Source organism: Leopardus geoffroyi, chromosome A2, assembly GCF_018350155.1.
Source record: "Leopardus geoffroyi isolate Oge1 chromosome A2, O.geoffroyi_Oge1_pat1.0, whole genome shotgun sequence".
Taxonomy (NCBI): domain Eukaryota; kingdom Metazoa; phylum Chordata; class Mammalia; order Carnivora; family Felidae; genus Leopardus; species Leopardus geoffroyi.
The window spans coordinates 61,504,105-61,518,513 of record NC_059331.1 but is presented as its reverse complement, the minus strand read 5'-3'; the positions used below and the strand labels follow the sequence as shown (position 1 = coordinate 61,518,513).

At 53.9% G+C, this 14,409-nt stretch overlaps 1 protein-coding gene across 9 annotated transcripts; it reads left to right on the top strand.

Annotated features, from left to right (window-relative positions):
- The first annotated feature begins 242 nt into the window (after positions 1 to 242).
- On the top strand, positions 243 to 11,119 carry POLM (DNA polymerase mu). Of its 9 annotated transcripts, none has more exons than XM_045494123.1 (11): positions 243 to 700; positions 2,043 to 2,229; positions 2,831 to 2,929; positions 3,079 to 3,249; positions 4,294 to 4,365; positions 6,018 to 6,138; positions 9,081 to 9,213; positions 9,361 to 9,463; positions 9,589 to 9,795; positions 9,874 to 9,957; positions 10,043 to 11,119. In XM_045494123.1, exons 1-11 carry the CDS (start codon positions 525 to 527, stop codon positions 10,127 to 10,129), a joined length of 1,440 nt encoding a protein of 479 aa, XP_045350079.1. In that variant the 5' UTR covers positions 243 to 524; the 3' UTR covers positions 10,130 to 11,119. The 9 variants fall into 9 exon arrangements, with proteins under 9 accessions (XP_045350079.1, XP_045350078.1, XP_045350075.1 ...); XM_045494122.1 differs by having other exon boundaries at positions 9,346 to 9,463; XM_045494119.1 differs by having other exon boundaries at positions 9,346 to 9,463; positions 9,568 to 9,795.
- Positions 11,120 to 14,409: the final 3,290 nt, after the last annotated feature.

Below are 14,409 nucleotides of genomic sequence, written 5' to 3'. Positions count from 1 at the left end.
TGCGGTCGCCGGCTCCGCCCACCCCCGTCGACCCCCGCGGGTCCCGCCCCAAGCTACGCTTCCACATTCCATGGCTCCGCCCCAAGCCAGTTTCTGCCCTTTATAGCCCCGCCCCCACATCACAGGACCCGCCCCCACGCCCCGCCTCCGAGCTCTCCAGCCCCGCCCCACCCAGCCCTGGCCTTCCCTCTCCCTGGCCCCGCCCCTAGCCCCCCGCCCCCTCCGCGCTTCTCGGCCCCGCCCCAACGCCGGCGCTCTTCCGGGTCGTCCCCGGGCGGCTCTAGGCGCTCCTCGAGTCATTTAAGTAAAAGGCGTGTCCTCTGGTGCTAATGGCATGGAGGAGGGGCGTCGCGCGCGCGGAACTCATTGGGAGCCTGGGGGCCTACACAGCGCTTCTAGGGGCCTAAGTTGCCTGCGGCTGGACCGGCTCGCACGAGACCGCCAGGTGCCGCTTCCCCTTCCAGCCAGCCTCCGCCGACTTTCGCGTGCCTTCTTTCCGGCGCCCGCCCGCGGCCAGAGCCAGGATGCTTCCGAAGCGGCGGCGAGCGTGGGTCGGGTCCCCTGGCGGTCCTGCCCCCTCTACGGCGCGCTTCCCCGGCATTGCCATCTACCTGGCCGAGCCGCGCATGGGTCGCAGCCGCCGGGCCTTCCTCACGCGCCTGGCCCTCTCCAAGGGCTTCCGGGTCCTGGATGCCTACAGGTGCGCGGTCGTGGACGAGCTTGTGGCCCAGAGCAGCACTTGCCGAGGGCTCCTGCCCGGGGCGCCTTCGGGGGCGCTGGCCCGGGTATTCCTCGGGGGCCCAGCTTCTGGAGGCTCCTGCTTTGGGATGCCTGGGGGATGGCACCTGCCCGGGGCGCCTTAGTGGGGGGCGTCGCAGGAGGAGCGCGGGGAGGGTGTGGCGCTTACAGCGGACAGAGTGTCGCCTGTGTGGGTATTGCCATACTGTCGCGCCCAGAGGACACTGCTGCGTGGTGTGAAGGCCTAAGCACAAATTGCTAGTGCTCAGAACTTTGCACGTGACCACTTTCACAAAAGGTGTTTCTTTACAGCTGAGGATATTGAGATCTAAAACGACTCACCTGGCAGCTGACCCCCCAGGGCGGAGGGGCACCTGAGGTGTTTGGATTCCAAGTTAACCCTGGAACTTCATGCTCACGTGGCTTTTCTCTCAATATCCTCTTCTATGAAAGGGTGCTGTAGTTGGGGCCAGGAGTGTTCTGTAGGACAAGAAGAGAACGTCTGCCAGAGAGAGGCCTTGTAAAGAGCCATAGGGGTGCGTGGGGTTAAGGGTATCAGTGGCTAACAGCCTTCTGCCCTAGGTGAGTTCATCTTGCCCCCTTAGCCAAAGTGACGTCGCTCCTCGGGGCTGAGAAAGTGACTTGAGGGAGGTCCAAGAGCAGCGATAATGACAGGCTGAGATTAAAGAACTGCGGTTCCCATAGGTTTGAAGTGGAAAGATCCAGTCCTCCTGCAGCTTTTTTTTTTTTTTTTTTTAAGTGAATTAACCATTTTCAGTGGTTAGACCCACTCCGGAGGCGTGTTTAATGTACTGGATGCTAAGACCTTTTGCTTATTAGCTTGTCTAATCTTTGTAACAACCCTACCCAGTGGGTATGTTGTTATCTTCTTTAAAGAGGAGGAAATCAGGGCACGGAAAAGGGATGTGCTCAGGGGCATGCAGCATGTATGTGGCAGAGCTGGGGTTCAAACCCCAGCAGTCTGGGTCCCAAGCACTTAGATGGAGACCCACTGGTCCTGCCCACTAGAGAAGAACTTTCTCAGGGGTCAGAGGAGAGGCAGACAGACAAGTGGACACGACCGTGGACTGGGCTTACAGTCACAGGTGGAGCAGACAGGCACGGCTCTGTGGGATCCTGGAGCGCCAGAGGGGTTCACGTGCCAGAAGAGGTTCTCTGAGGATGTGACATTTGAGGAATGAGTGGGTGCGCACCAGGCAGAGGGGAGAAGGGCAAACGCCAGGAGGTGTGGAGCGAAGCAGGAAGGACCTCTGGGCATCACCCCCTCCCCTTTCTCTGCCCAGCTCTGAGGTGACACATGTGGTGATGGAACAGACCTCAGCCAAGGAGGCCAGCTCCTGGAAGGAGCACAGGGCGGTGGCAGGCTCTCCGCAGGGCCGCACCAGCCCAGTGCTGCTGGACATAAGCTGGTTCACGGAAAGCATGGCAGCTGGGGAGCCCGTGCCTGTGGAGCCCCGGCACTGCCTGGAGGTGAGCTGGGGGGAGGGCCGCAGGGGCAGGCCTCGCCCGGCGGGTCAGGTGAAGTGTCATCACCGGCTGCTGTTAGACGAAATGGGCAGGAGGGCTCAGCACAGGCCACCGGGGACCCTGGGAGGCCAGGCCATCCTGGCTTCTGCTGTCACCTGGCATAAGCTCTTGGGATCCACCTGTTTTTAGCACATTCAGGCCTTTCTTGCTCAAGTAGTGAGATGGTACCTCCTCGCAAGACAGCGGGACGCTGTCCTCAGGTGCTGTGGGTCTGTGGCCTCTGTCTGCCTTGGTGCTTCCTGGTGAGCAGAGCTGGGGTGAGGGGATGGACTCAGAGCCAGGCTCTCCATGTTCGAGCCCCACGTCCCTGTCTATGAGGTGGAGTGACCAGCACTCTGAGCCACATGACAGAGAGGGCTGGGGAAGTGGAGCACAGGCTGCATGTGCAACGACAGGAAATGTCCTCCGCCGGAGCTGCTACTCTGGCCTGAGGAGCCCTCCTCGGCCTGCTCTGCAGGGCAAGGCTGCTCTACGCCTTCTGTCCTGGGAGCCGGCCCCGCAAGCCCCGCAGCCTCCAAGTGGCCTCTGTATTGCCCATCTGTAGGTGGCCGTGCCCGGGAAAGGGCTGTCAGGCTCAGTATGGATGCCACAGTATGCCTGCCAGCGCCCCACACCCCTCACACACCACAACAGCAGCCTCACGGTGAGCCCCAGGCTCCCAGCCTCCCTGGGATGGGCCCAGGCCTGTTCCTGTGAGCACTGCCACTCTGCCCTGCCCCAGCCTGGGGACGGGTGATGGAAGGGAGGGTGGGGTGGGGTACCCTTCCCCTCACCCAGGCCCTCTGCTCGCAGGAGCCTCTGGAGATGCTGGCGGAGGCGGCTGGCTTTGAGGGCAGTGAAGGCCGCTTCCTCTCCTTCTACAGAGCGGCCTCGGTGCTCAAGGCCCTTCCGAGCCGGGTCACAGCCGTGAGCCAGCTGCAGGGGCTGCCCCACTTTGGAGAACATTCCTGCAGGGTCATCCAGGTAGGTGTTCACCACCCTTAGCAGGGTGGTTGAGGAGAGGAGGGAGTGGAGGTGGTTAGTGGTTGAGTCCAGCCGTGGAGATTTCCAGGCTGAGGCAGGGCACCCTCTGCTCAGATTCCTCATCTGTAAATTGGGGCCACACGATGTGGCTGAGAGGGACCGGACAGGACTGGTAGCTGGCACTGTTGGCATCGGCCCAGCTGTCCAGGACAGTAGAAGAGAACCCATGACTATAAGCACCACTTCTTAAAACACAAAGTATTTGGGGCGCCTGGGGGGCTCAGTTGGTTAAGTGTCCGACTTTGGCTCAGGTCATGATCTCACGGTTCGTGGACTCAACGAACTGTGTGCTGACAGCCCAGAGCCTGGAGCCTGCTTCAGATTCTGTGTCTCCCTCTCTCTCTGCCCCTCCCCTGCTAACACGTTTTCTCCCTCTCTCTCTCAAAAATAAACATTAAAAAAAATTTAAAACAACAACAACAAAGTAAGGACCCAAAATGTTAAAATGTCTTTTTGTACACTTATCACTGAGAGACTATATTATGACAAAAAGACTTTTGATTTCAGTTAAACTTTTAAAGGAAGTCTCATTGAATGCACCGCCTGTGTTTTGAAAAGCAGTGTTTGGGGCGCCTGGGTGGCTAAGTCGGTTGAGCGTCTGACTCTTGGTTTCAGCTCAGGTCATGACCTCATGGTTTGTGGGTTTGAGCCCTATGGACAGTGCAGAGCCTGTTTGGGACCCTCTCTCTCTGACCCTCCTCTGCTCACACTGTCTCTCAAAATAAGTAAATAAACTTTAAAAAAGAGAGAAAAGCGATGGTTTCCCTGTCCTGGGACTTGTAACTCATTTGAGAGCTGGCCTGTCCCTGGGCCGAGGGGCTTTGAGGCCAGGAGATTTGGTGGCTCCCTGGGCACAGTCTCTCCTCCAAGTCCCCCTGCATCCTGACTGGATGAAACTGCCCTGTGGAGTGTTGGGGTTCCGCCTGCTGCCTGGGCCCCAGCTCTTATCTCCAGTCAGGCTGACTGTTCTGCTTTGTTCCCCAGGAAGTACTGGCACAGGGAGTATGTGAGGAGGTGGAGAGAATCCGATGCTCAGAGAGGTACCAGACCATGAAGGTACGTGTGGGGCAGACCCTGGTGGGCACATGGAGCCCGTGGCCCTCCCTCAGGTGACAGCACAGCTCCAGCCACGGACGGGAGGTCAGCAGGGGCACCCAGGGGTCAGAGAAGGTCTCACTGAGGAAGTGGCAGCTAAGTTGACACCTGATACGCACGAGGCAGCCAAACAAAGTGGGGCCTGGAGAAGCTTGTTTTTAGCACAGGGAATTTTCTAGATCACTCAGCACCATCTGCTCTGATTGGACCATCCGTGGGGTGTTCTCAAGCATATTGTATGCTCTGGCATCTTAAACAGAGCAAACTGGACAAAATGTAACCACCTCCTGGGTGTCACAGGGCCACTCACCCTTGCACGGCCTCCTCGTGTCTACAGTGCATCTTCCACTGTTCCCATCTGACCTGCTGACACCTGTCGCATCAGCAACCTGTTGGGGGAGTGGGTCACGATGCTCCGGGAGGTGGCCCAGAATGTTGTGAGGGGCAGTGGGGGCTTCAGAGAGGGACCAGAGCCACATGTGACACACGGAAGGCCCCAGGTAGGCAGAGGACGGGAGTGTATGGGCCACATGGGAGTTAGTGGACGAGCACTGATGGAAGGCAGGGCCCTCACCTCTCCCTGGGCACCCAGAGGTCACCCAGGTCAGCAGAGAGGTGGGTTAACGATTAGAAGTTTGTAGTCATAAAGCAATAGGTTAGGTTGTTCTGAGCATTTTTTCTGGCAGGACCCAGCTGGTGCTCTTGGTTCAGGGGATCAAGGGAAGAGTGGGCAGCATAGCCCAAGAGGGCAGGGCTCAGCCGTCCTGCAAGAAGCAGGGCCCAAGGATCCACTTGCTGCCGGGTACTTCCCCTATTCTGCCTGCTGGCTGCTCTGCTGGTTGAGACCTGGCCGCAGAAGGTTCCCTTTCCATGGGTAACAGCCTCCACCACTGCCCAGGCCGGACCTTCTGTTTCAGTTCCAGAAATCCCCAGGGAGGGGATTGGCTGGCACAGGGCAGGTGCCCACCTCTGACCGACAAGCTGTGGTTGGGGAGGAAAGAGGTGATGGGCTGGGGCTGGGGTCCGGGCCGCCCTGTGTGGGAGCCCCGTGTGGCAGGCAGTCCCCGGCAGGAGGTGGGCTCCCGTGTCTATCTTCCAGCCCCAGGCTTGCATTTCCTCCAGCTCCTGCTACAACGACCCTCTGGTTGTTAACTGCCTGTTGTTTTGGTGTTTGCTGAGGAGCAGAACGAGGGGCACGAGGCTCCGATTGCTCTTAGGTGGGAGCGGCCAGTGGATGAGAGCTGTGAGCTGTCTGTGTGGGATGCTGGAATCACAGGCTGGAGCTGCGGGTTCTAGGGAGACCAAGGCCCTCTGGGGGAGGTACACATGGGGTCTCTTTGTGCTGTGCACCGTGAGGCTGGGCTGCATAGCCGGGCTCGGGGATTGGATCCTGTCTGTACTGTCACTGTGTGGCCTCGGGCAGCTTGCTCACACTTGAGAACTGTGAGTAGGGACGGCACCTGCCAGGCCACGGGGTGGGGCTCAGTGAGGCCCTAGTGAGACGCTGTGGCGGTGCTGGCCTGGGACAGCACCGCCTTCACAGACCGCTGCTGCTGTCTGCATCTTCTGAAAGGGCTCTGCTCCTGACCATGCTGCGCTCATGCCCCAAACAGCTTTTCACCGGGATCTTCGGGGTTGGGGTAAAGACTGCTGACCGGTGGTACCGAGAAGGGCTGCGGACCCTCGACAGCCTCCAAGAGCAGCCCCAGAGGCTGACCCAGCAGCAGAAAGCAGGTGAGCCCTGTGAGAAAGGACAGGACCCTGGGCTCCCACACCATGGCACCCTCAGCATGGACACAGGGCATGTGCGGATGGCTGCCTGGATGGCAGGTAATGGGATCAGTGCAAAGGGCCCTGGTGGCAGGCAGGCCTCTCTGGTGGCCTCCCTGGGTCTCCACCCAGTGGAGTCTGGATCCACTGCAGCCCTTTTGCAGTGAACAGTGATGGTCACAGTAGCTGCTGTGACATTGAGGCCTCCTAGTGGAACTCAGGTCTGGACCAGGCCCCTTACCACTTCTTACTGCTTCTCCTTTTTTTTTTTTTTTTTTTTTTTTTTTTTTTTTTTTTTTAAATTTAAATCCAAGTTAGTTAATATATAGTGTAATAATGATTTCAGGAATAGAATGTAGTGATTAATCACTTACTTATAACACCCAGTGCTCTTCCCTATAGGCACCCTCTCCTTAATGACTATCCCCTTCTAGCCCATCTACCACCTCCCCTCCAGCAACTCTCAGTTTGTTCTCTGTTTAAAAGTCTCTTACTATTTGTCTCCTTCTCTGTTTTTATCTTACTTTCCCTTCCCTTCTCCTATGTTCATCTGTTGTGTTTCTCAAATTCAACCTATGAGTGAAATTGTGAGATTTGTCTTTTTCTGACTTATTTCACTTAGCAAAATACACTCTAGTTCCATCCATGTTGTTGTAAATGGTAAGATCTCATTCTTTTTGATAGCTGAGTAATACTCCATCATATATATAAATCACATCTTCTTTATCCATTCATCCATCATTGGACATTTGGGCTCTTTCCATACTTTGGCTATTGTTAAAAGTGCTGCTATAAACATTGGGGTGCGTGTGTCCCTTCGAAACAGCATTTTTGTATCTTTTGAATAAATTCCTAGTAGTGCACTTGCTGGGTTGTAGAGTAGTTCTATTTTTAATTATTTGGGGAACCTCCAAACTGTTTTCCAGAGTGGCTGCACCAGTTTGGATTCCGACCAACAATGCAAAAGAAATCCTCTTTCTCTGCATCTTTTGTTGCCTGAGTTGTTAATGTTAGCCATTCTGACAGGTGTGAGGTGGTATCTCATTGTGGTTTTGATTTGTATTTCCTTGATGATGAGTGATATTGAGCATCTTTTCATGTGTCTGTTGGCCATCTGGATGTCTTCTTTGGAAAAGTGTCTATTCATGTCTTTTGCCCATTTCTTCACTGGATTATTTGTTTTTTGGGTGTTGAATTTGATAAGTTCTTTATAGATTTTTGGATCCTAACCCTTTATCTGGTATGTCATTTGCAAATATCTTCTCATATTCAATTGATTGCCTTTTAGTTTTGCTGACTGTTTCCTTCGCTGTGCAGAAGGTTTTTATCTTGATGAGGTCCCAATAGTTCCTTTTTGCTTTTGTTTCCCTTGCCTCTGGAGACGTGTTGAATAAGAAGTTGCTGCAGCCAAGGTTAAAGAGGTTGCTGCCTGTTTTCTCCTGTAGGAATTTAATGGTTTCCTTTCTCACATTTATTCACCCATTTTGAGTTTATTTTTGAGTATGGTGTAAGAAAGTGGTCCAGCTTCATTCTTCTGCATGTTGCTGTCCAGTCTTCCCAACACCTTTTGCTGAAGAGACTGTTTTTCCATTGGGTATTCTTTCCTGCTTCATTGAAGATGAGTTGACCATAGAGTGTGTCCATTTCTGGGTTCTCTATTCTGTTCCATTGATCTGAGTGTCTGTTTTTGTGGCAGTACCATACTGTCTTAATGACTACAGCTTTGTAATACAGCTCCGAGTCCGAGATTGTGATGCCTCCAGCTTTGGTTTTCTTTTTCAAAATTACTTTGGCTATTCAGGGTCTTTCTGGTTACATACAAATTTTAGGAATGTTTGTTCTAGCTGTGTGAAGAATGCTGGTGTTATTTTGATGGGGATTGCAGACCCCTTACTTCTGATTCCAGGAAAGGGAGGCTGTGTCTGTGCCCTGTGCACACCTTGCTAGCATGGGGCTGGTGCCCTGGCCCACTAGGTGATGGTATGGGGACTTGTGTGGCAGGAGAGGCTCAGTATAGGGCTTGCATGGGAGGTGGCACCATGTGGTGGAATGAACATGAACTTGAGAGTTTGTCAGGCTTGGAATTGAGTTCTGTCTCTACAGCTTACTAGGTAGGTGACCATGGCCCTGAGACTTAATTTCTCTGAGCCTTGGTGACATTCTCCACAAATCATGGGGCTCTGTGAGCTCCTCTTTGTGAGGCCAGTGGGGAGTAGGTGTTAATCAGTGTCTCTGTCCTCTCCATGTGGCCCGGGGTGGGGGCCGCATTCGAGTTGTTCCGCAGCCCAGCACCCACCACTTCTTTGAACATCTTCCCTCGGGCTGGGGGTCATGGGAGGGTTGCCTGGATGGTCCACAGGAGGTGAGACCCATGGAGTCACGTGTCCAGTGGAACATTAAGTGATATCATCATTGACTGCACCCAGTCCCCTCTCCCCATGGTGCCGGAGAGATGGAGCCGCCATCAGCACTTAGCCTGTGCGGCCACATGCTGTTACTCCCCACTTAGACTTCTCATTGTGTGGAAAGGCCAGTGACACTCCCATGGGGGGGGGGTGCGGGGAGATAGGGCTACAGTGAGGGGTTCCTGAGTGGCAGAGCCACCTTCTTCACGTGTTTATCGCTTTCTGGGCCATTTTATGGATGGGAAAACCAAGGCATTCAAAGAGGTAGACTGCATCGTGAGTGCACTTACATCAGCCTCCTGATGGGATGGAGAAAGTTCTGCAAGACGCTCCCATTGGGGAGAACTCGGCAGGGGGCTCAGGGGCTTCTGCCATTTCTTCCAACTACATGTGAATCTGTAGTTTCCTCTGAATAAAAGTTTACTATTTAAAAGGGAGGAGGGGACAGTGGAGAGCAAGACAGTGGGGCTGAGAAGGTCAGGAGAGCTGCACTGCCCACAGGACTCCGGCACTACCAGGACCTGAGTGTGCCGCTCCAGCGACCCCAAGTGGAGGCCCTGCAGCGAGTGGTGGAGGCAGCAGTGGGGCACATCCTTCCCGGGGCCACCGTCACGCTGGCCGGGGGCTTTCGGAGGTAAGGGAGTCTGACCTGCCTCTCCCACCCCAGTGAAGGCGCCTGAGGGGGGGCCACAGAGGTGGGCCTTCCCGCACTAGTGGGACCGGGGACAACGGGAGGCCCACGTATCCTGTGTTGGCCCGAACTCAGAGCGGGCCCCCTCAGGGGCAAGTTGCAGGGCCACGACGTGGATTTCCTCCTCACCCACCCCCAGGAGGGCCGGGAAGCAGGGCTGCTGTCCAGAGTGATGCACAGCTTGCAGAGTCAGGTGAGGAGCTGCCTGCTGCCTACCCTGGGGGCTCTGCCGGGCCCCGGGCCCCCCCCCCCCCCCGCCCGGCACCGCGGACCCCGCCACACCTGCTCCTCCCCCAGGGCCTTGTCCTGTACCACCAGCACCACCACGGCCACTGTGCAGATGCCGCCTGCCCGCCCCGGCAGAACCATGCCATGGACGGCTTTGAGAGGACCTTCTGTATCTTCTGCCTGCCTTCACCCCCAGGGGCTGCTGTGGGGGGCCCCCAGAGGGCCGTGCGGGTAGACCTGGTGGTGGTCCCTGTCAGCCAGTTCCCCTACGCCCTGCTGGGCTGGACCGGCTCGAAGGTAGGGGGCTTGCTACTGGCTACTGGGGCTGGGCGGGGCCTCCCGTCAGGGGCGCCCATACAGCCTGGCTTTCTGCAGCATTTCCAGCGGGAGCTGCGCCGCTTCAGCCGGAAGGAGAGAGGGCTGTGGCTGAACAGCCATGGGCTGTTTGACCCCCAGCAGGTGTGTTGCTAGGAGGGAACGGCCTGGCCCCGCCCCCGCCCCCCCCTCCCCCCCACTGGCACTAAGGTTCCGGCTCCTGTTGCAGAAGAAACATTTCCATGCGGCTTCGGAGGAAGACATCTTCAGACACCTGGGCCTGGAGTACCTTCCCCCAGAGCAGAGAAATGCCTGACCCAGCCGCTGGCCCAGTCTGCTCTCTGGAGAGGCAGGCCCTGTGGATGCCCTCGGCCGCTGGAAGTCTCCAGGGCAAAGATGCACTGTGGCCCCAGGTCCTCACCCCACACCCAGGCCCGGATGTAATGAAATGAGCACACGTAACAAACCAAGCTCTGTTTTTTTGTGCTGCTGGCTGCCCAGGGGGCGTGGTGCTGATTCTGTGCAGAGGCCCATCCTGCTGGGTGTTGGTCGGGGGCAGGGCTGTGTGACCCTGGGTCAGTGAGGACCTGAAGGCACCTTCTCTGTGGGCTGGTTGTGGAACTTGAGGTAGCGGATGGCAAGTGCTTTGTACGGTGGGGGTGGGGGGCGTTGTCCACCTGCTGTGTGGCCAGCCACTGGGGAGGACAGGGCCCAGAGGTAGGAGCTGGGGGCAGGGGGAGAATTTCCAGGGCCCGTCCACCACCTTCCAGCCAGACTTCCTGTCTCTGCCTCTGCTCTTCTAAGGTCTGTTCTCAGAAGGCCTTTGTCAGCAGGTCCTGTCGCCCCCCTCGTTGCTCCAGGCACACACTCATGCTCAGCGATTCCAAAGCCTCACAGTGGCCCCCAGAGCCCTGGCCACCCCTGACCACTGGCCTCGTCTGCTCTCCCACTGCTTTGAGCCAGGTGCCTTCCTGCCCCGGTGCCCATGTGAACTGCCCCAGACACCCACGAGGCCAGGGCAGGTCTCAGCCTTTCCTGGAGGGGCCTTGGCCATGCAGTGTTCTCTGCTCCTCAAATCCCCAGGCCTGCTCCGGCCTCAGTGCCTTTGCCACAGGACTGTCCACTAGAAGTCCTCTCCTGACTCAGGTCTCTGTCAGTTGAGGACTTTCCTGACCATTCGCTGCGTTAAGAAATATTTTTTTAAATAACATGCAGACAAATTGATTGTTTTTGGTGTCCCTGTGTACACCCATTCCCCTCCACCATGTGAGCCCTGGAAATAAAACAGCCAGTTATTGTGCCAGCAGAACAGGTTTGTTTACTTGGGAACGACTGAGGGACAGTAATCTAGGACAAGTAACCTGATAAAACCAAAAGATGGGAACAGGAGGAGGAACAGGAGGAACAGCCTTCCCTTTGGGAAGGGCTGTCATGTATGAAAGTCCGATGGAGATTCAGAGTTTGGGGTGGTGGTTTCTCACGGGCTGGGCTGGTGCCAGGACAAGGACCCTCCTCCTGTGGGCAGCAGGACAGGCTTCCCTGCCTTCCCTTCCTCTGTGCTGTCAGCACAGAGCCTGACCCAGGGCTCAAACTCACAACCCAGGGATCATGACCTGAGCCAAAATCAAGAGTCGGACAGGGGCGCCTGGGTGGCTCAGTTGGTTAAGCATCCAACTCAGTTTTGGCTCAGGTCATGATCTCATGGTTTGTGAGTTCGAGCCCCGCATCGGGCTCTGTGCTGAAGGTGCCAAGCCTGCTTGGGATTCTCTCCCTCCCTCTCTCTGCTCCTCTCCCACTCTTTCTGTCTCAAAAATTCTCCCTCTCTCTGCTCCTCTCCCACTCTCTCTCTCAAAAAAAAAAAAAGGTCGGACACTTAACTGAACCACCTAGGCACCCCTAATTTTCATTTTAAGTAAGCTCCGTGCCCAATGTGGGGCTTGAACTCACAACCCTGAGATCAAGAGTTGCACACTTGGGGCGCCTAGGTGGCTCAGTCGGTTAAGTGTCCAACTTTGGTTCAGGTCATGATCTTGTGGTTTGTGGTTTTGAGCCCCGCGTTGGGCTCTGTGCTAACAGTTCAGAGCCTGGAGCCTGCTTTGGGTTCTGTGTCTCCCCTCTCGGCCCCTCCCATGCTCATGCTCTGTCTGTTAAATAATAAATAAAACGTTAAAAAAAAAAAAAAAAAGAGTTGCATGCTCTACTGACTGAGCCAGCAGGGAACCTTATCTTTTGTCTTTTCGATAATAGCCATTTTAACAAGTGTGAGATGATACCTCGTTGTTTGAATTTCCCTGATGATTGGTGAGTTAGAGCATCTTTCCATGTGTCTGTCGGTCATTTGTGTGTCTTCTCTGGGAAAATGTCTATTTGGTTCTTCTGTCCATTTTTTATTAAAATTTTTTTTTAACGTTTATTCATTTTTTGAGAGAGACAGTGTGAGTGGGGGAGGGGCAGAGAGAGAGAGGGAGACACAGAATCCGAAGCAGGCTTCAGGCTCTGAGCTGTCAGCACAGAGCCCAACGCGGGGCTCGAACTCCTGAACTGTGAGATCATGACCTGAGCCGAAGTCGGACACTTAACCGACTGAGCCACCCAGGTGCCTCTGTCCATTTTTTAATCAAATTGTTTGGCTTTTGCCATTGAATATATGAGTTCTTTATATAACTTCTATATTAACCCCTTGTCAGATACAGGATTTGCAAATATTTCCTCCCATTTTATAGGTTGGTTGCCTTTTCATTTTGTTGGTTGCTTCCTTTGCTGTGCAGAAGAATTTCAGTGTGATGTCCCACTTACTTATTTTTGCTTTTGTTACATTTTGATTTGACATCCAAAAAATCATTGCTAAGATATCCTTCCCTGAAGTCAGAACCGAGGTTTGCTTCCAGATACACGTGATGGTAGCACCTTACAACTTCTAGGCCCTTGACTATGATATATCCTTGGCATTTCCCAGGCCCACGCTGATCAGACCCCAAGTTCAGGTCTAAAATAGTGATATAGAAGGCTCCTGAACTCACTTTCTTCTCTGGATACACCAAATCTGCAACACAGAAGCAATTTCCTCTAAAAAGAAATCCAGAGACTAGCTGAACAATTCTTACCTACTGGACAAACTGAGAATATCCACATCAAGATGGGTCACCAGTGTCTCCCTGGAAGGAGCTCATGCACATATCTGGTGCATCCAGAGGACATACCCCTTGATCACCTGGTTCTGGTGGCCGGTGGGGTTTGCATTTGCAGGGCCCCACAGACCTGTTCAAAGAAACCATTCTTAACCAGCTATCCTTCCAGGGTTCAGCACAGAGTATACAGACCGAAATCCTATCTCCCAGGCCTTCCACAAAAGAGGCCTGTTTGTCTATGAAAGCTGCAGCCTGGGGGTCAGGCTTCTAATTTAGCACACATCTATGGCTGAGCCTCCCCTCTGGGACACTGACAGGCCTTGGCACACTTTCAACCACTGGAACAACTATGAACAAAGAAGGTGCTCGGGCAATCACAAAAGTTTGAGAGAATCGAGAGCTTGGGCTGGGCTGAAGGATAAGGTCCATCCCCTTCATGAGACCCCCCATCAAACCTTGGAGAGGTGGCTGTTTTGTCTAATACACAGAAATCAACACAGAGTCAAGGAAAAGGAACAGAGGAATATGTTCCGAACCAAAGAACAAGATAAAACTCCAGAAATAGACCTCCATGATATGGAGATTAGTGACTTAGCTGATAAAAAGTTCAAAATAATGGTCATAAAGATGCCCACTGAGCTCAGGAGAATAATGCATGAACAAATGAGAATTTCAACAAAGACATGAAAATTATAAGAAAATACCCAACAAACCACAGAGCTGAAGAATACAGTAACGGAACTGAGATTCAACAGAGGGGTTCGGCAACAGACTATATAAAGCTGACTCAGATGAATCACTGGATTCTACTCCTGAAACCAATATTGCATTGTATGTTAACTATCTAGAATTTAAATTAAAAAAAAAACTAAAGCTGACTTGGGCGTGCCTGGGTGGTACAGTCAGTTGAGCATCTGACTCTTGATTTCAGCTCAGGGTTGTGTGATTGAACCCCATGTCATGTTCTGCACTGAGTGTGGAGACTGCTTAGGATTCTCTCTCTCCCTCTGTCCCCTCCCCAGCTTGTGCACTCTCTCTCTCACTCAAGAAAAAAACAAAAACTTACTTGAAGGCAGTACAATGGGATTCATCCAATTAGAGGAGCTAAAAGAAAGAAACGAAAAAGAAGATAGCTTAAGGGGCTTATGGGACACTACTCAAGTAGGCCAAAACGTACATTATGGGGTCCCAGAAGGAGGAGAGAGAAAGAAGACTTATTGGAGAAATGGCTAAAAACTTCACTAACCTGGGAAAGAACTAACTATCCCGATCCAGGAAGCCCATAGAGTTCCCAATAAGATGAATTCAAGGAAACCCACACCAAGACACATTTTAATTAAGCTGTCACAATTTAAAGACAATGAGAGAATATTAAAAGCAGTAAGAGAAAAATAACTGGTTACATAGAAGGGAACCCCCACCTCCCATAAGACCATCAGATTTCTCAGCAGAAACTTTTCAGGCCATA